The 20,646-nt window shown below is 48.8% G+C and overlaps 2 protein-coding genes across 2 annotated transcripts; one reads left to right on the top strand and one right to left on the bottom strand.

Moving 5' to 3' along the window:
- Positions 1-266: 266 nt before the first annotated feature.
- Positions 267-5,152, top strand: LOC106539731 (nuclear mitotic apparatus protein 1). Its single transcript, XM_087720933.1, has 4 exons — positions 267-505; positions 1,541-1,660; positions 2,985-3,146; positions 4,193-5,152. The coding sequence occupies exons 1-4, from the start codon at positions 326-328 to the stop codon at positions 4,223-4,225; spliced, it is 495 nt and encodes a 164-aa protein (XP_087577059.1). The 5' UTR covers positions 267-325; the 3' UTR covers positions 4,226-5,152.
- A 3,646-nt stretch (positions 5,153-8,798) lies between these two features.
- IL18BP (interleukin 18 binding protein) lies at positions 8,799-15,266 on the bottom strand. Its single transcript, XM_014054593.2, has 6 exons — positions 15,158-15,266; positions 12,217-12,279; positions 11,033-11,092; positions 10,307-10,436; positions 9,661-9,846; positions 8,799-9,040 (listed from the first exon to the last, which is right to left on the bottom strand). Exons 1-6 carry the CDS (start codon positions 15,174-15,176, stop codon positions 9,016-9,018), a joined length of 483 nt encoding a protein of 160 aa, XP_013910068.2. The 5' UTR covers positions 15,177-15,266; the 3' UTR covers positions 8,799-9,015.
- Positions 15,267-20,646: the final 5,380 nt, after the last annotated feature.

Below are 20,646 nucleotides of genomic sequence, written 5' to 3'. Positions count from 1 at the left end.
GGGAGGGGCTTGCTGCAAAAGGGGGTCACGTGACCTCAGGACGCTGCGACCGTCATAAGTACGAGTCAGTGGCTGAGCGGCTGAGTTTGGATCACGTGACCCTGGGGTGACCCTGCGGCAGCGGTCGTAAGTGTGAAAAACGGTCCTACGTCACTTTTTCAGTGCTGTTGTAACTTTGACTGGTTAGTGAGTGAACCGTTGTAAGTCGAGGACCATCCGTGGTGGCCAGCTCTCCTTAGGGCCTGGGGGCTGCTCCTGAATGGCCGTGTGTTTCCCCCCCCCCCAGCCCTGTCCGCTCCTGACCACCATCACGGACGAAGAGGTGATGACCGGAGACCCCAAGGAGACCCTCCGAAGGGCCACCATGCTGCCCCTCCCAGATTGTCGAGGGCCCCAGCACCGCCGCAGCACGCTGAGTGCCGCCTGGGGGCACGGGGGGGTCGCCACGCGGCAGCAGCGGAAGCGCCTCTCGGACGAACCCCAGATGGGGCCAGGGACCCCCGAGGTGAGCAGCTGTGGGAGAGGCTGGGAGGATCGGGGGGCCCTGCTGACACGGGAGGGCCGACCTCTGGACCTCCCCCCTCTGCTGTTGGGGAGGGGCTCTGGGGAGGACGGTGGGCAGGGTCCTTCCATGCACCAGCATCAGCCTCTTGGTGGTCAAGGGGGGGCCCAGCGTAGCTCCTGGGCTGTCTGTCATGTTGGTCACCACGACACAAAAAGGATGCGGAGACTCTGGGAAGAGGGCAGAGAGGAAGAACGGTTGCAGGAAGTGGGCATGGAAGGGGAGGACCAGGGGAGACAGGAGAGCAGCCTTCCAGTGCTTGAGGGAGGGGCTGCCCCAGAGAGGAGGGGGTCAGGCTCTTCCCCAGAGCCCCCCAAGGCCAGAAGAGGAAGAATGGATGGAAACTGACCAAGGAGAGATTCAGCCTGGAAATGAGGAGGAATTTTTAACAGTGAGAACCATCAACCCACGGAAGAGAAGTTGTGGGGGCTTCATCCCTGGAGGCTTTCAAGAAGAGGCTGGACTGGCATCCAGTCAGAAACGGTGCAGGGTCCCCTGCTTGGGCAGGGGGTTGGACTAGATGACCCCCAAGGTCCCTTCCAATTCTTAAAAACAGACAAAGAACGGTTGCAGGAATTGGGCTTGTCTAGTCTAGGGGAAAAAAGAAGAACTGGGGCAAGATGATAGCAGCCTTCCAATATCTGAGGGGCTGCCCCAAAGAAGAGGGACGGGCTCCATCTATCCTCCTGCCCCCTGAAGGCAGAACAAGAAGCAATGGATGGAAACTAATCAAGGAGAGAAGCAAGCTGGAATTTAAGGAGAAACTTCCTAACGGAGGACAATTAATCAGCGGAGCAGAAGTTGTGGCTTTTAAGAAGACGCTTGCCTGGAATGGTCCAGGGTCTCCTGCTTGAGCAGGGGGTTGGACTAGAAGACCTCCAAGGTCCCTTCTGACTCTCTTCTCCTGCCATCAGCTGCCCAGGGAGGGAGGCTGAAGCCGTTGAAATCCCACCTCTGCCCCCTCTCTTCTTTTTGTAGGTCAAGAAATCCTCCACTTGCTTCCCCCGGCCCCAGACCCCCAAAGGGAGGACCGAGGATCGCAAGCAGGGACCCCCGGCGGGGGACAAGAAGAGCAGAGGCCAGCCAGCGGACAAGCAGGTGAGGCCCCCTGGGGAGGGGGTTGCAGGGGTGGGGGGGGTGGGGGTCACCAGGGGACTCATAAAAGTGGTCCCTCCTCCCCGCTTAGAGCCCCCCCCCCCGTGGTCACTTTAAGACTCGTGGACTTCAACTCCCAGGTGTGGCTGGCTGGGGGATTCTGGGAGTTGAAGTCCACAAGTCTTAAAGTGATCACGGTGGGGGAGTCTCGATCTCGGAGCATATTCAGAGATCCTCCCAGGGGGGGGATCTTCTCCATGGCGCTTTCTCCTTCGGGGGTGCTGGGAACGGAGCCCACATCCAGTCCTTGGGTGTGAAGGGGGGCGGGAAAGGCGGTTTGATCGGCGTTCAAACAATTGGGGGCTGTTCCTTTCATCGGTTTAATGGGTTGAAGGGCGAGGTCAGCCCCTCCCTCTCGAATCGGTGGCCCCCCACAGCACAGCTGGAACTTCTGGCTGGTTGGGAATCCAGGCGAAGGGAATCTCTGTAGCTCCGGGTTGGGCCCTGGGGTCCTAGGGGGTCTCTTGAGTGCTCGGCTTTCTTGTAAGACGTCTCATGACCCAACTAGGTAACTTCATCAGGGCTATTGGGGGGGGTTGCTCTCTGTAAACAAGCTATTTGTATATCAACGGAGAGCAAATAACGCTCAGGAAGAAAACAGACCAGCTCAGAGAGCGTTAAAAACCAAAGCCCACCCTCCTCCTCCTCCTTCCCTCCTCCTCCTTCTCTTTCTCCTCCTTCTCTTCTTCCTCCTCTTCTCCACAAAACTCCCCACTTCAGCACTGACGTTGTTCCCTAGTTGGGTCATGAAACATCCTCTAGAAAACCACCAAGGTCAGAGAGCCCCAAGGATCCTACTGTCTTCCTCCTCCTCTTCCTCAACCTCCCTCTTCCTCCTCCCTCCTCTCTCCTCCCTTCTCCCTCCTAGCACTGATGATGTTCCCTAGTTGGGCTATGAAACGTCTGAAAAGAAAACCGCCAACATCAGAGAATACCAAGGACCCCGCAGTCCTCCTCCACCTCTTTCTTCTTCCCTTTCTCCGTCTATTTCTCCTCCTCCGTCTCTCCTCCTCCTCCTCCTCCTCCTCCTCCTCCTCCTCCTCCTCCTCCTCCTCCTCCTCCTCCTCCTCCTCCTCCTCCTCCTCCTCCTCCTCCTCTCTGCAATCCCCACTCCTTTCTAGCACTGATGATGTTCCCTAGTTGGGCCATGAAACGTCTGAAAAGAAAACCACCAACATCAGAGGGAGACCAAGGACCCCACTGTCCTCCTCCTTCTCCTCCTCCTCCTCCAACGTGAAACCTATTTTGCTTCTCCCCCCCCCCCCAGTCTGACAGGCGTCACTCACTGGCCTTCAGCATCCTGAACACCCCGAAGAAACTGGGGAACAGCCTCTTGCGCCGTGGGGCCAATCGGAAGGTGACTCCCAAGAATTCCCCTCGGAGCGGCAGCCGGAGGTCTCCACGGAACGCCGCGCCCTCGAAGGGCAAGGTGAGGGGGGGTGGGGAGGGAGCCCCAGGTGGCCACGACTGGCGTGCCCCCCACCCCCCGTAGCACCCCACATGCCCACCCCTCCCCTCCCCCTGCCTCCCCCACCCCAGATCTGAGCAGAAGGCCCTTTCAAGCCCACATTTGTGTGGGTCCGTGTGTTTAATTGACACCCTAATGATACACGCAGTCCTCGACCTACGGCAGTTCACTTACTAACTGCTCAAAGTTATGGCAGAGTCCCTGGAGCCACTTACAGGGTCCTGCGGTCACATGACTGTGATTGATGGGTGGATTTCCCGTTTCTGGCTTTGCTTTGGGGTCCCTGGAAGAAGAAGAAAAAGAAAGGCCATAAAATCAAAATGTTCTCCTGATGAGCTGCTTAAGGACCGGACTTACGACCATGTGTACAGTCGTAAGTCGAGGACTCCCTGTACTGAAAGCAAAAAAGGGGAGGGGGAGGCCTCTCTGTCGGTGTAGAGAAGGATCTTGATTTTGGGGGGGGGGTTCAGCCCTTCCCCAACGGCAAGAGAGGCCCAACCGGCCCTGATTCCCAACCGGGTGAGGCTCTTTGATCCCCCTCCCCACACTGGGCCTGTGGTCCGGAGCCCCCCCCCTGCCCTTCTCCCCCCCCCCTCCCCAAATGGGGCCCTTCTGAGCCTCCTTTGCTTCCACAGGTCTCGGGGGCGGCCACACCAGGCAAGTGGTGTTGCATGCAGCCTTTCCTGTCTGGGCCTAGGGGAGACACACGGGGGTCCTCCTCTCACCTCTCCCCCCCCTTCCCCAAGTGGGGGGTGGTGGTTTTTCTGGATGGAAGCACTGGAGGGGGGGTGCGCACACGGTATCTCACTCATCTGTCACACGGCTGGCTGGCTGGCATGAGCGGATTCCCAGGCCTCTGCGCTGCTCCGCCGGGAGTTTGGGGTTTTTTTTGGGGGGGGGTGTGAGTAGGAGGATTTCCCCCAGGCTTGTCTCCGGCTTCTGGTGGCCTCCCCTCCCTCCTCAGCCCTGCCAGCCCCCCAACTCCCCCTCCTCTTTCTCCCCTGCAGGCCAACTCCAAGTCCCAGAAGGGGAAGTTCTAGCGGTCTTCGCTCCGGCTGCCGGTTCAACCATCTTCCCTCTGTGCCCAGAGGAAAGGGAGGAGGGGGCTGCTGCCCCTCAGCCGCTGCCAGCCCCTGCGTCCCCCTGCAGCCCCTCCCCCTGCCTCAAGCAGGCCTAGGAGCTTGGCCTTCTCCTCGCCTCCCTCCCTGTCCCAGCCTGGGTGGAGCAGGGAGACCTCCCATTCACCGGCTCTTGGGAGTGCAGGTGCCTTCCTTCTCCCCCTCTCCCTTCTTCCTTTTCCTCCTTTCTCCCTTCCCCCTTTCACCCTGTGCCCCACGCCTTTCCTTTCCTGCTTTTCTCCTTCCTTCCTTCCTTCCTTCCTTCCTTTTCTTTCTTTCCTTCCTTCCTTCTTTCCTTCCTTCCTTCCTTCCGTTTCCTTTCTCCCTTCCCCCTTTCACCCTCTGCGCCACTCCTTTCCATCTTTTCTCCTTCCTTCCTTCTTTCTGTTTTTCCTTTCTTCCCTCCTTCCTTTCTTCCCCTCCTTTCTCCCTTCCCCCTTCACCCTCTGCCGCCACTCCTTTCCTTTCCTGCTTTTCTCCTTCCTTTCTTCCTTCCAATCTCCTTCTTTCCTTCCTTCCTTCTCCTCCTTTCTCCCTTCCCCCTTTCAGCCTCACCTTTCCTGCTTTTCTCCCTCCTCCTTTTCTTCCTTTCCCCTCCTTCCCTTCCTTCCTCTTTCTCCCTTCTCCTCGCCCCACTCCTTCGGGACCATGCGGTTGGCATCCCGAGGCCTTTTGTTGGGAGGGGGGGGGGCTCCTGCCGATTCCCCCCCCCCCCTGGCAGTCTTGTCCGTTCTCCTGGGAAGGCCAAGAGGTGAGAAGGGGGGGGGTCCCCTCTTGTGCTCCTGCTTCCCACCCTTGGGCCTTCTGGAAGCACCCGGAGATCGTGCGTCCCTGGCAGAGGATGGGGAGGGGGGGGAGGGACCTCTGCCATTCCTTTCGGGAGGGGGGGGAGGGACAGCACACGCCTCTCTTTCTGCCACAGCTTTACTTAGCACCCTTGCTTCGTATCGCAATCCGTAGAGCCCAGGTGGGGGCCGGGGGAGGTTTCCAGGTGGGGCTGTTCCAGAAACCCCCCCTGGAGCAGGGAGGCAGTCAGGGTGGGGGTGGCCCTGGCTGACAGATCGGAAAGGGGGGGGGGTCCTGGGCCAGGGCCGGCTGGGTCTGGAGAACAGTCCCAGCCCTCAACCGGAGACCCCCCCCCCAAGTGGACGGTGAGAGGGAGACCCCGATGGAGGGAGGCTCCCGGGCTGAAAGGGGGGGGCCACCACCTGGGGTCTTCCCCTGCTTGCAACCCTCTACTACTCGCCTTTGTAGAGACTTTAGCAGGAAATGTGTCATTTTAAATAATGTTTCTACTTGTAAATAAATGGTATTTTTCTCCCAAGAGTGGCTGGAGTGAGGCTTTGCAGCCGGTCTCTCTCTCTCTCTCTCTCTCTGCCTGCTTAGGGAATGGGGGGTGGGTGGGTGGGACTTTCAGCCTCATAATCGCCTTCGGGGACTGGGCAGGGCTGACCTGCAGAGGAAGGCTGGCCAAAGAGCCCCTTCTCCTGCCCGTCCGACAACCCTCTCAAGGACCTTTCTGGGGTCTGGTACAAAGGAGAAAAATCTCCTCCTGCAGGTGAAATCAAACCTGCAGGGAGAAAAAAGGTATTTGATTTTACACATTTGGGATTCCTGTGCAGAATTTAGAACGGAACGGGGTACAGAATACAGAACTTAGAAATGGAAATAAATAGAATTCTCTATTGGCCAAGTGTGGCAATTTGTCTCTGCTATAGAAGCTCACTCTGTACATATAAACAGCAAGGAATGGCTCATAAACTCATAGTTTACAATCGTAAGCAAAGAATTGATAAACCAAGACAAAGCATGGGGGAAAAAAGTTCCTTCTTTTATAGGACGTGTGTCCAACCGTGGCAATTTTTAAGACCTGTGGACTTCAGTTCCCAGAATTTCCCCAGTCGGCTTTAAGGCTTGGACTTCGGTTCCATCAAAGTTGCTTTAATACTTTTGGTTTACAGGCTCAGAAATGCATCCAGGAACCTCACCTGCATAATTGAAGGAGATAAGAGATCTCAACAAGGCTTATTTGAGAATATTAAGGAAGAAATGAAGAACGTTAAGAGAACTAGTTTTCTTTCACCGGCTTTTAAGGCCTTGCGGGGGGCCTTGGTGAAGGAGCCAGCTTCCTTCTCAGATTAGATTAGATTAGATTTAGTTTATTTGTATGCCTCCCTTCTCCGGGAGGGACTCAGGGCGGCGAACAACTCGAAAGGGGATACAAACACAATACACGTAATTAAATACACAAGAGTCATACAGGGGCTGACCTCCTCTGGGGCTGCCCAGGGACCCCCGAGGGTCTCCCTTTGACTTCTGGGTACGGACCTGTATTCTGCCCCAAGGGGAGATCCAGAAGTCAGCAGACTTAACAGCAACTTACAAACATGCCTTTTCCAAAGAGAGGATTTTTTTTTTGGAGGGGGGGGACCTTTTAATGCAAATATTGTGGAATGTTGCCCAATATGGGTAGTCCTCGACTTACGACCTACCTGAAAAATGGGACTTGCGACCGAATCAGAAGTTCCTGCAGTCCCTGTTTCCCCCATCATCCTTGTCACGTTTTCAGGACTGTTGGCAACATCCAGAGTCAGTTTTATGACCGTTTTTCCAAAAACCAGGATTTGATTTTGAGGTTTTGGCCAAAGAGCATTCATTCATTTCATTTTATTATATTTATATGCTGCCCTTTTCCCCCGAAGGGGACTCAGCCTTGGCGAACATCGGACTCACACTTGTGACCACTCTTCAAAAGAACCCCGTCTTACAACTCCAACGGTAGTAGGTGGGCTTCCTGTCGAGGACCCTCTGTAAAGATTTCTTCAGCCGACAGGGCCCTCAAGTCCCACGGGGGGTCCAGGTGGGCAGGGGGACCCCGGAGCCCCCTGGGAAGGATGGGCAGAGGGGTTTCTCCCGGGGGAAGGCAGCAAGGAAAGCCCCCTCCCCACACTCCAGAACTGCCCTCTGTGCAACCCCTTAAGGGGGGGGGTCTCCCTCTTCTCAGACCAGCCAAAGTCCTCGACTTACAACCACAAGAGCCCACATTTTCTGCTGCTAAGTGAGACATTGGTTCAGTGCCCTATTTTACGACTTTGTTGCCACAGTTGTTAAATGAGTCGCTACAGTTCTTAAATTAGTGCCCCAGTTGTTAAGTGAATCTGGCTCGTCCGCTTGTCAGAAGGTCGCAAAAGGGGATCCCGTGGCCCTGGGACACTGCAGCCGTCATAAATATGGGTCTGAATTTTGATCTCGTGACCACAGGAATGCTGCAACGGCCGTTAAGAGTGAAAAACAGCCGCAAGTCACTTTTTTTCAGGGCCGTTGTAACTTTGAATGGCCACTTAAGTGAACTGTCGTAAGTCGAGGATGACCTGCAGTGCAGGCATGGACACAAGAGCTGGGGGAGGGCTGCCGAGGGGGGCTCCCTTCGCTCACGGAAATGCTGGAGTTGGTGGGAAATTGCAGCTTGTCCCCCCCCTTTTGAGCCCTCCACCCCCCCCGTCTCCCCCGCATGGAAAAAGGACAACATGGTGGGGCTTAGAATTCGGGGTTTTAATGAATTTTGTCGGTCGGAGAGGAAACATTTTTCAGAAACGGATGGAGAAATTTCTCCCTTTCCAATCGGAGCTCTTCCGTTTCTCCGTAATTTTTCTTTCTTAAGACGGGGTGCAAGTCCGGCTCCTTCGGGCAGCCGCATTAATTCGAATTTCACACGGGACAAGACAAAAACTTAAAGGCTTTGAATCTTCGGCTGCGTTTCCAGGAATCGGGTCCTCCCAGCTCAGCCTCAAGTTTTGTCCTGGCCGTTTTATTTCTCTATTAAATTCTGTTTTTTTTTTTATTACACAGACAACAATGGGAAAGGGAGAAGATGGGAAAAAAAGGGGGGGGAGGGGAAACCCATCTTCACATACAATATGTCGTTTGATCACAGGTGCATCCCTACTAAGTTTGTACATCCCGTGTCTCTCTGTTGTGTATTTAATAAACACCACAATAAGCTAGGGTTTAAAAAAATAAAAAAAATAAAAAAAACAAGAAAAAAAAGGGTGGGGGGAGGAGGGGGATGCCAAAAAGGACAAAAAAAAGGTCCAAAAAGGGGAAAAAAGAAAGAAAAAAGAGAAAAAAAGCCATCATCCCATGCAGCATGTCGTTTGGTTACGGTTGTTTTAACATCTACATCTTCATATAATATTTACCATCTCATATTTCCTCTAATGAGACTAAAGGCCTCATTTTCCTTCTACAATATATATTCAGTTAACATTAGCATTGTTATTTCTCTATTAAATTCTTATGCTGCGCCATGAAGCGCCTGGCCAAAACTTACAGATTGCAAAAAGTCAAGTAGAAAAATCATCAAAAACTATGCAAATTTTAAAAAAATCCCCAAACTCTACAGAAACCCAGGATGAAGAGACCGGGGGGGGGTGGGGGGGGTGGGCAACGGGGTCTCAGCCTGCTGATTTCTTCCGTGGTTGCTGCCAAATGCACTGGCACAAATGCATAAATCGGGGTTTGGGGGATTGGGCTGGGGGGGGGGCTTTGTGCCAAGGAGTTCTGCGTTGTGCGTGAGGATCCTCCGTTTAAAATCTTCAGAATATCAATTTTTGCTCATCTTTTTTTAAGATGAGAATTATTCCCCAATATTTCTAAGCCCGGAGACTCCAAATTTGGTGACTTTTAAGACTTGTTGACTTTTAACTCCCGAATTACTTGGTTGGGTTCACGGGAGGCCTGCAAGGAAAGAACCAGAACTCAGCACCCAGGACCCCACAGTCCTCCTCCTCCTCCTCCCTGCAAACCCCATTCCCTTCCCACACTGATGGCGTTCCCTAGTCAGGTCAGGAGAGGTCTGTAAGAAAACCACCCAGATCAGAGACCACCTGGGGACCCCCCCGGATCAACCCTGAGCTACTAATATTTTGGTGGATGCTGGAATCCAAGCAAGAGGACCGGGGGGGGGGGTGTGGCGGAGCAGCCTAGATAAGAGATCAATGGGGGGGAGGCGTTGGGGTCATCGTAAGAGGTTGGGTTGCTCGGCGCCCTCCAGTCCTGGGGAGGCTGGTTCTCGCCTGCCGCCCCCTCCTCCTTGGAGGGGAGCGTTGGCTCCTTGTGAAGACGCAGAGGGCTCTCTTTCACCCAGAGGCCCATTTAATGGAAGGAGCACGATGGGGGTCTCGCCATCAATGTCAGGGCATCGGCATCTTCAGAGCCCCTGGATTAGGGCCCTGCATTGGCCACTTTTGGGGTCCCCTGTTTTGGGGGGGTTCGCCAAAACTGAATCTCTGTGAGATCCTCGACCTCCGGGTCCCACGCGCCCTTCAGGTGAGCCATGAAATGTTGGCGTTCCTCACCTGCGGATCCTCGCACTAATCCTGAGCAGCTTAACCCCCGCTTCTTTCGTACTTGAAGGGCTCCACTGGATGGTCGCCTGGAATACGCCGGAGGGGTCAGTGATGAAGCAGTCGAAGGTGGTGCAGAGGTCCTGCACCGTCAAGGAGGAGAAGGTCAGCTTCCGGGTCAGCTGGCTGCCTTTCTCTCTGGGGACAAGGAGCAGAAGAGAAGATGGAGGAGGAGGAGGAGGAGAGGGAGACAGCACAAACCCTGGCTTCTCCCCTGAGCCTCAGCTGACCACCCTTGCCTGGCCCTTGGCTCCCTCCAGAAGAGCCAGGCCCACAGCTTCCCCAGGCCCACTTTCCCTTCCCACCACTGTGGACCTGTTTCAGAATCGGAGGCGGAAGGGACCTTAGAGGTCTTCCAGTCCAACCCCCTGCTCAAGCCAGGAGAGCCTGTAACATTCCAGACTGAAGGCCGTCCGATCTCTTCTTGGAAACCTCCAGTGTCCGAGCACCCACAACCTCTGGAGGCAAGGAGTTCCACTGGTTAATTGCTCTGACTGGCAGGAAGTTTCTCTCTTGCTTCTCTCCTGGGTTAGTTTCCATCCTAAGTAGAAGTTCGATCTCTCCTGTTTGGGAAAAGAGCCGGACTGCCTCTACTCACTCGGTGGCTTCCTCCTTCACCGTCCCGTTCGGGTACAGCTGGTCCACAAAAGTGCCGTTTGCCAGCCAGTACATGATGCCGCTCTCTGGGAAGGCGGTTGTGCCCACGCAGGGGACCTGGACCTTCTGCCCTGGGAGCCACAAGGGAAATGGGAACGTGGTTCACCCCTGGGGGAATGGCAGGTGCCCCCTTGGCCCCCACCACCCTCCACGGGGGGAAGAAGAAGCAGGCGAGGGGTTCCTGCCAGGCTCCCACCCACCCCACTCAGCGGCTCCCTCTGGATCTCATTGTACAGGTAGTCCTCGGCTTAGGACCACAATTGAGCCCCCAAACCCTGGCGTTAAGTGAGACATTAAGTCAGTTTTTCCCCATTTTGCGACCTTTCTTTCCTCGGATGTTAATCACTGCAGTTGACAAGTTAGAAACCCTGTCGTTAAGTGAATCTGGCCTCCCCATTGACTTCGCCCGTCAAGAGGTTCGCATAAAGGGACCACGTGACCCCGGGGACACGGCAACTGTCATAAGGACAAGTCAGTTGCCAAGTGTTTGAATTTTGATCACGCGGCCATGGGGTTCTAAGTCACCTTTTTCAGTGCCGTTATAACTTCAAATGGTCACTAAATGGACTTTTGTACGTTGAGGACTACCTGTAGCTTGTCCCAGATTGCAACTCATCCACTCCCCCCCCCCGACCACCCCCCTCTCCTGATGCCTGGCGGCACCTACCGATGATGGCCTTGACACGGAGGTCAGAGGTGATTTGGGTCTCCTTTGCTGCTGCTGGAGCTGAAAAGAGAGCAGGGAGGTTGAGGGGTGGGGTGGGGGGGCAACAGCTGCACGCTCAGCCCCGGTTCCCCTTCCAGGGTCTTTGGAGGAGGAGGAGGAGGGGGCCTCCCTTCATCTGTGCATGAGGTCTGCAAGGGGCGGTCAATAAATTTAATAATAAAATAATATAAAATAAAATAAGATAAAAAATAAATAAAATTATATATAAAATAAAATAAGATAAAATGAAACTTATAAAATTATATATAAAGCAAAGTAATTATATAATTAAAATATAAAATAATAAAATACAAAATAAAAATTAAATAAAATTTATATAAAATAAGATAAAATAAAATAAGATAAAAAATAAAATAAATAAAATAAAATAAGATAAAAAATAAAATAAATAAAATTTAAAACAATAAGTATAAATAAAATAAAATTTATATAAAATAAGATAAAATAAAATAAGATAAAAAATAAAATAAATAAAATTTAAAACAATAAGTATAAATAAAATAAAAATATAATAAAAATTAAAGTTTAAAAAATAAAATAGGACTCTGGAAACCAGAATCAAGAGGAGCCCCTTTTCTGATCAAGCAACTTTAGGGGGGGGGGAAACGGGGCTTCTGTTAGCTGCTGCTCACTTCTGCAGAAGCCTGGATGGGAGGATTTGCACTCTGCACCTACTGTTATATAACCGCCCCCCTCCCTCTATTTCCATCCCAGATTGGTCTTGCCCACTCTCCTCCGACCCCCAGCGCCCTCTCTGCCCCCCCCCTCTCTATGCGGAGGGGCTGCCCAGAAGCCAGGCTCAGCTTCTTGCCTTGATGAAGATCAGATTGGGTGGGTGGGAGGGAGGGAGGGAGGGTGGGATCACGGGGGTTGGGCAGCAGCTCTTCCACTGACGTGATGGAAACATTAATAACACCTTCGGCATTGACAAAATCGCCATCGGTCAATTGCAGAAGGCAGCTACACTCAGAGGAGCCGACCTCCTGCCGCCTCTTAACACCCTCAAACAGCCACATCTGCCTATCGCAGGTCCTTGGGAGGTAAAAAGGGGCCAGATCCAGTCCAAACATCTGGCTGTGCGACCAATCACAAGAAGGCAGTGCAGTGCCTCCCCGTGGCCCTACCTTGGATGGAGAGGGACACGCGAAGCAGAAGCAACAGCAGGCAGCCAGCGAGGGGCCGGGCGTCTGGAAAGAGAGGAGGGGGAGGTCAGTGGGGGCCCTGGTGCCTTTGGGAAGTGGAGCCAGGGACTCGGGGGGCATCTGATGTTGAAGACAATTCAATTCAGTGGTGACAAATGTAAGGTTGAGGCAGGAAAACCAGAATTGTTGAAGTCCACAAGTCACAAAGGGCCCTAGTTCCCCACCTCTGCTTTTTTACATATGATTTAGAGCTGGACAGCTTTATAAATGTACCAAAATAATAAAATCCCCCGTCGATCTGCCCTGGATGCCCGTTCTCTTTTTCAAGAGAGGCCGTTAAAGAAAAGGACCCAAGAAGGAAACGAAAAAGAGGAGAACTGATTGTCTCCAGCATCTCAGGCCCCCCCAGATAAGCAGCGGTTAACCCCAGACAAACCATCCAGCAGAAAAGAATGGCCTCATAAAGGGACTAGCAAGGAGGAAACCCACACGCCCACCAAGACTGACAGGTATATAAACCGCTGGTATATAAACAGGGAGCAGAACACCCACACTCCATAATCCTGATGAGGTTACCTAATCAGGTCATGAAACGCCCCGTACAAGCAATGAACCCAGCTCCAAAGAGAACCGAGGATCCCACGCGTCGGCTATCTTCAAAGTTTTGCCAAAACAGTTTGCGTAATTGATTAAAGGAATTCAATTCAATATATAAACAGCCCACCCACCTGTCCGTCCACCCACCCACCCACCTCAGTTACATTTCTTTCTTTTATTTATTTCAGGAATTTTTTTTAAAGTTTTTATTAGGTAAACATTAAAACGTTGGGCGTAGTGCGATGTTTCTGGCTTAGTCATTTCCATGGAATTTTTTGATCTTACAACATTAACAGTTTGCATCCATTGCAGAGGTGTGTGTGGTCAGCCAAATTATCTACCCATTAATCCCTTTCATGATGCCCTCACTACCAGTACCTCTCCATCTCCCAATTCCTTCCTTTCGTACAACATTAACACCATATTTCCCCATTCTTAAGTTATCCCTCCTTCTCTGTCCCCACCGTTTTATTTTAGGAAATTTATATTGCTGCCCCTTCGAACATAGAAGGCGGCTTCCATGCCCCCCCACCCGGCTCTTCATCCCTACCATCTGCCCATCTCTGTCTGTCTATGTTCTTTCTCTCTCTCTCTCTCTCTCTCTCTCTCTCTCTCTCTCTCTCTCTCTCGCTTCTTTATCTATTTTCTTTCTTTATCTCTCTATCTCTTTCTTTCTCTTTCTATCTATCTTCTTTCTTTGCCTCTCTATCTTCTCTCTCTCTCTCTGTCTATCTTCTTTCTTTATCTCTCTATCTCTCTATCTTCTATATCTCTCTATCCTCTCTTCTTTCTTTATCTCTCTATTTATCTTCTTTATCTCTCTCTTTTTTATCTCTATTCTCTTTATCTATCTATCTATCTCTTTTCTATCTATCTTCTTTCTTTATATCTATCTATCTTTCTATCTATCTATCTATCTAATCTTTCTCTTTCTTTCTCTCCTTCTCTCTATCTTCTTTCTTTATCTCTCTCTATCATATATATTTATCTCTCTCTCTTCTTTCTCTCTCCTTTCTCTCTATTTTCTTTATCTCTCTCTCATCTATCTTGTTTCTTTATCTCTATCTTCTTTATCTTTCTTCTTTCTCTCTATCTATTCTCTTTATCTATCTCTTTTCTATCTATCTTCTTTATATCTATCTATCTATCTATCATCTATCTAATCTTTCTTTCTCTCTCTCCTTATCTCTCTATCTTCTTTCTTTATCTCTCTCTCATATATATATATATATATATATATATATATATATATATATATATATATATATATATATATAGTCTTTCTCTCGCTTCTTTATCTCTCTTCTTTATCTCTATTTTCTTTCTTTATCTTTCTATCTCTCATCTATCTTCTTTCTTTATCTCTATCTATATTCTTTCTTTCTTTATCTCTATCTTCTCTATATATATCTTTTTTATCTCTATCCGTCTTCTTTCTTTATCTCTCTCTCTTATCTATCCATCTATCTATCTATCTCTTTCTCTATCTTTTCTTTATCTCTATCTTCTTTCTTTCTCTCTCACTATCTTCTTTCTTTATCTATCATTTTCTTTTTTTATCTCTCTATCTCTCATCTATCTATCTATCTTCTTTCTTTATCTTCTTTATCTCTGTCTATTTCTTCTTTCTTTATCTCCCTCTCTTATCTATCTATCTATCTATCTATCTATCTATCTATCTATCTATCTATCTATCTTTCTTTATCACTATCTTCTTTATCTCTCTCTCTTTCTTCTTTTTTATCTCTCATTTATCTCTCTCTCTCCTATCTATCTATCTATCTATCTATCTATCTATCTATCTATCTATCTATCTATCTATCTATCTATCTATCTATCTATCTATCTATCTATCTATCTATCTATCTATCTATATCTATCATCGGATAGATGCCACAAACGCGCAAAGGGTCAAAGGCTGGGCTGCCCCCCCCTTCTCCTTTCGGGACCGTCCAGCCCCGGTGGGCCGCTCAGGATTCTGCCCCTCTGCCCTAAAGGGGGACCAGCCTCGTCTGCCGTCCCTGCAACCCAGGCGCGTCCCCGGGAAGGCGGCTTCGGCCGCCTCTGATGCCCAGGGGGACCCGCGGGGGGGGTGCTGGCCTCCTTGCGCCCAGGCGGCTGGGTCTCTTCCCCCTTAAGTGTCCAGCTGGTCCCTCGGGGCGCCTGGCTCGGCTCCGGAGAGGCAGAAGGGGCGCGGGAGGGGTGGGGGGTCTCGATCCCCTCCCGCCCAGCAGCCCCGGAGCAGACCTTTGCCAGGCTGCCAGAGGGTCGCTTCTGCGGGGCAAGAAGGGCCCGGGGGCAGGTGGGAGGCGGCGGCGGGGCTTACCTGGGGCTGAAGGGGACATGGCTGCTCCTTCCTTCCGGGCAGCGCGGCTGATGTGGCGGAGGCAGAAGCGGCGCTTTATAGGCAGCTTTGGAAATAAATCAGCACTTTTCGGCTTTCGTCTGACTCAGCCGCCCACCCGCCGCCGCGCTCGGAGAAACGCCCAGGGCCAGCCCTGCCCCCGCCCGGAGCTTTGGGGAAGAAAGACCCCCGACGGACTCCCTGGGGCTCTTTTGCGGAGGGGCTGCGGCAGAAGCAGGCGAAACAGCCGGAGCCAGAGCCCTTAGACTTAGAGACCGCTTTCCAGCCGTTTCCAGCCCCCCCCTAAGTGGCTACAGGGTCAGCCTCTGGCCCCCAACACTCTGGGTCCTCATTTGACCCACCTCGGGAGGACGGAAGGCTGAGTCAACCTCAAAAGACCAGGTGTCCCACCTGCCCGGACCCTCAGTGCCCATGGGCATCCTGGGTCGATGTTGTGGCAGCCGCTTGGAGTCTGGGTGCCTCTCCAGGAGGTTTGGCATTCTTTCCCAGCGCCAGGCGCCCTTGCGATGGTGAATCTGGCCACTTGGCACCTCTGGTTCCTCTCAGTGTCCTCCCCCCACCACTTCCCTATCTTCCTCGCCCCCTCCCTCCGTTCATGGCAGGATGCCAGCAAGCTTAGTGATGCCTAGTAAAGATGGCACAGGTGGGCATGTAACCTCTCTCCCCTTTTCCTGTCCCAGGTGGGGGCCAAAGACGGGGGCTGCCACACCTGGTTAGAGGCTGCCCACATATCCTGCTTGCTGCAGGTGCCAAACAAGCCCCGATAACCAGGCAGAAGAAGTCAGTGGGGGTCTTCCCTTCGGAAGTGCCCAAGGGGGGGGGGGGAATGGCCATCTGGTGCCCCTTCAAAAATGGTGTCCTTTTCGCCGACCCACATCAAATGAAGAATTACAGACCGATCTCCCTGCTAAATTCAGATTATGCAATATTTGCTTCAATATTGGCAGAAAGACTCAAAAGATACTTAAATAACTTTATTCACCCTGACCAAAATGGGTTTCTGCCAAAGAGACAAATCAAAGATAATATGAGAATAATTCTGCACACTTTGGAATACTACGAGGCTCTTCCTAAAAAACAAATGGATTTCGTAGATGCTCAGAAGGCCTTTGATAATGTGAATTGGCGATTTATGTTGCTACAGTTGGAACAGATGGGCTTTGGCAAGAAATTTATTCAAGCCATACAAACCATATACCACAAACAAACAGCAAAGATAATGATAAATGGAGAATTGACAGATTCCATTGATATTGGGAAAGGGACAAGCCAAGTGGCCCACTATCCTCCCTGTTGTTCGTGTTAACGTTAGAAGTCTTAAATAGAAATATTAGAGAAGATAAAGGCAAAAGGAATGGAAATTAAAAAAGAATATAAATTGCCAGCATTCGCAGGTGACCTAGTCTTCATCCATTAGAAACTGCACCTAAATTGAAAGAAAAAAATAGAGGAATATGGAAGTAGCAGGTCTGAAAATAAATAAAGATAAAACGAAGATTTTGACAAAGAACATGCTAGCAAGACAAAAGGAAGAACTGGGGGAAGCTTTGAAGATTCAGGTTACGAACAAAGTTAAGCATTTGTGGATATACGTACTTGACAGCAAGATGTGGTACACTTAAAGAGAACAATTATCATAAAAACTTAAGCAACAGATCGCGACAGACCTGGCCAAATGGGAAAACTTACAACTATCGCTAATAGGGAGAATATCAACAATCAAGATGAATATATTACCCAGGATTTTATATTTGTTCCAGACAATTCCAATTAGATTAGGGAAAGATTACTTTGATGATTTAACATAAGACAGTGTTGAAGTATATTTGGCAGGGAAAGAAAGCGAGAATAAAATTAAAACTCTTACAAGATGCTAGAACAAGAGGAGGATTTGGCCCACCTAACTGGGAATTATATTACCAGGCAACAAGTTTGATGTGGGTTAAGGAATGGATAATGCTAAGAAACTCTACATAATTGACCTTAGAAGATCATAGCAATAGCAATAGCAGATAGACTTATATAGCGCTTCGTAGGGCTTTCAGCCCTCTCTAAGTGGTTTACAGAGTCAGCATATCACCCCCACATGATTTGTTGTTGAGTTGACACACTTTCTTATGGTACAAGGGAATAAAATCACGGGGGTATTTTAGAAGACATTACCTACGGGAGAGGCCTTGCTACTAAATCGGGAGAAGATTAAAAGACAATACTATCTAAAAAATCCAGTCTGGTTATCAACTATTGAAGCATTTTCATATTCAATAATATACAAAAAGGAGCAAAGAGTTAGATATGGTGAAATATTGAATGCAGAGGGTGAACTTGAATCTATGCAAGGATTAGAAGAACAAGGTATAAGAATGAACTGGTTTTCATACACGCAAATACATTCTAGATATGATAAAGATTTTAAAATAAAAGGTTTTTATGATAAAATGACGGACTTGGATAAAATTCTGACAGGTACTAATGAAAAGGTGATTAAATAATTATATGGATACTTCTTAGAAGTTAAACTAGAAGAAGAACAAGTTAGAATCTATTATTGTTTGTGGGGGGAGGAATTTTGGTCATGGAATTGATTTAGAGAAATGGCAAAAATTATGGTCACAAAATTATAAAATGACAATGTCAACAGCACATAAAGAAAACTTGTATAAGATGTTTTACAGGTGGCATTTACCCCCAGCAAGAATAGCAAGAATTTTCAAGGACAAATCAGAAAAATGTTGGAAATGTCATCAGATACAGGGTTCATATTACCATATGTGGTGGACATGCGGAGAAGCTAAAAGATATTGGACTAAAATCCACACTTGGTTGTAAAAAAAATGACTCAGAAACATATAGACTCTAAACCTGTGATTTTTTAAATTGGGAATATTACCGGAAATATACAATAGAGAATTGAAATATTTGATTGTAAATATGTTAACAGCAGCTAGAATTGTACTTGCTAAAAATTGGAAAAATGAGAAAATACCAACGCCAAGGAGGAAGTTATTCAGAAAATAATGAATGTGCTGAAATGAGTAAATTGACATTTGAAATTAGAGAACAAGAAGATGAACAATTTTATAAGGGGTGGGATTTATTTTATCAGTGGTTAGATTAAAAAAACATCTGTCTAGGAGACATAATAGAATGATATAGAATATATTACAAAGGTACATTATTATTGAATAGATTCAGGATGATGTAATGAAATGTTATAAAACAAATGAATCCAATGCCCAGAACATTTTATTCAAAATGAAGGAATAATAGTTATAGCTAAACAAATGATGTACAATAATAATAATAATGTATACATATATACTAGATGGATAATCTGTGATTTTATATACAATTGAAAGTGGGGACCATGGAAAGGATGCACAAAAACTCTGCAACCAAACGACATGCTGTACGTGATTGAAGAGGGTTTCATGTTTTACGTTTTGCTTGTCTTTGTCTGTCTAAAAATAAAAACTTTTACAAAAAAAAGAATGGTGTCCTTTTCATCTATCTATCTATCTATCTATCTATCTATCTATCTATCTATCTATCTATCTATCTATCTATCATCTATCTATCTATCTATCTATCTATCTATCTATCTATCATCTATCTATCTATCTATCTATCTATCTATCTATCTATCTCTTTATCTATATCTCTCTATCTCTATCTATCTCTATATCTCTATTTATCTCTATCTATCTATATCTTTATCTATCTTTTATCTTTCTTTATCTATCTATATCTATCTATCTCTATATCTTTCTATCTATCTATCTATCTATCTATCTATCTATCTATCTATCTCTATTTATCTATCTTTTATCTTTATCTATCTTTTATCTTTCTTTATCTATCTCTATCTATCTATCTATGTATCTATCTATCTATCTATCTATCTATCTATCTATCTATCTATCTATCTATCTATCACCTCTATTTATCTTTATCTATCTTTTATCTTTATCTATCTTTTATCTTTCTTTGTCTATCTATCTCTATCTATCTATCTATCTATCTATCTATCTATCTATCTATCTATCTATCTATCTATCTAATCTTCTATCTAATTTATCTACCTTTCTAATTTAAATGCTCCTCATCTCATGGTCCCAGCATCTCTGAGTGACTTAACATTAAGAAAAAACATATGGTTAACAAAATATAAGCATGGATTAAAATTAAAGCAAACAACAACATGACTTTGGAGGAGAGAGGTGGAGGCGCCTTCTCAGTTAGTGCCCCAAGGACCTCCAGCCAGCAGCTCCTCCTTTTTAAGCCTTAATCCTCAGATACCCCAGAATCCTCTGTCTAGTTTTGGTCCCCATGATGTAGAAAAGATGTGGAGACCCTGGAAAGAGTGCAGAGAAGAGCAAGAAAGAGGATTAGGGGACGGGAGACTAAATCATGCAATGAACAGTTGCAGGAACTGGGTATGTCTAGTTTAATAGAAAGAAGGACCAAGGGAGACATGATAGCAGCCTTCCAATATCTCAGGGGTTGCCCCAAAGAAGAGGGAGTCAAGCTATTCTCCAAAGCCCCTGAGGGCAAAACAGGAAGCAACGGATGGAAACTAATCAAGGAGAGAAGCAACTTAGAACTGAGGAGAAACTTTCTAACGGTGAGGACAATTAACCAAAGGGGTCTGGGTGAAGGGTGGGCACTTGACCCAGTAGCCCAAATGCCCCCCCCCCGATTCAAAGGCTGCCACTGAGTGAGGCAATCCACAGGATGAAAACCAGCTCAGGGTCCTCCCCTTGTCCTTCCAAGGTCCCAACACGGAAACAACCTCCAGTTCACGGAATTACGCTCTGTGCCATTACGTCCTGGTCTGATTAACATGACGCACCTTGGCAGCTCATCCACCCTGACGGGAAAACGGCCCCCGCAGCCCTTCATGTTCACTTCCTTGGTGGAATGGGGGTGTGTTGTGTCACGGTTCGGATGAAAGCGGCTGAATTCCCGGCCGTGGGGCTCCTGCCAGGGACGTGGGAAACGCCAAGGCCTGAAAGGCCAAAGGAAACAAAACCAACCGGCCTTTCGGGAAAGGTGCCCGTTGCCAGAAACTGGAGGGGAAAGTCTGCCAGCTGGATTTGAACCTTTAGAAATGAAGGTGGGCCTCCTCCTCCTCCTCCTCCAGTTTTGGTCAGCAGGTTACAGGGAAAAAACGTTGAGACTTTGGAGAAAGTGCAGAGAAGAGCAACTGAGGTGGGAAAGGCTGCAGCCGTGATGGGGAACCGATGGCACACGGAAGTCGTTCTCTCTGGGCACACGGATCATCGCTCGTTGCTCTTCCGGGTTCGACATGCCAGCCAGCTGGTACTTTGTGTGTTGAGGAGCCCCGGGAATCGGAAGAGCAGCCACCCGGGGCGCACGCACACGCTGGGAAGATGAAGATCTGGGTTCCGGTGCATGCATGTACAGCTGCCAGCTGGTCTTCATGCACA

Source organism: Thamnophis sirtalis, unplaced genomic scaffold (genome assembly GCF_051295495.1).
Source record: "Thamnophis sirtalis isolate CommonGarterSnake01/CBP01778 unplaced genomic scaffold, rThaSir2_p1.2 scaffold_8, whole genome shotgun sequence".
Taxonomy (NCBI): domain Eukaryota; kingdom Metazoa; phylum Chordata; class Lepidosauria; order Squamata; family Natricidae; genus Thamnophis; species Thamnophis sirtalis.
The sequence above is the reverse complement of the archived record's forward strand: the minus strand, read 5'-3'. Positions and strand labels throughout refer to the sequence as shown.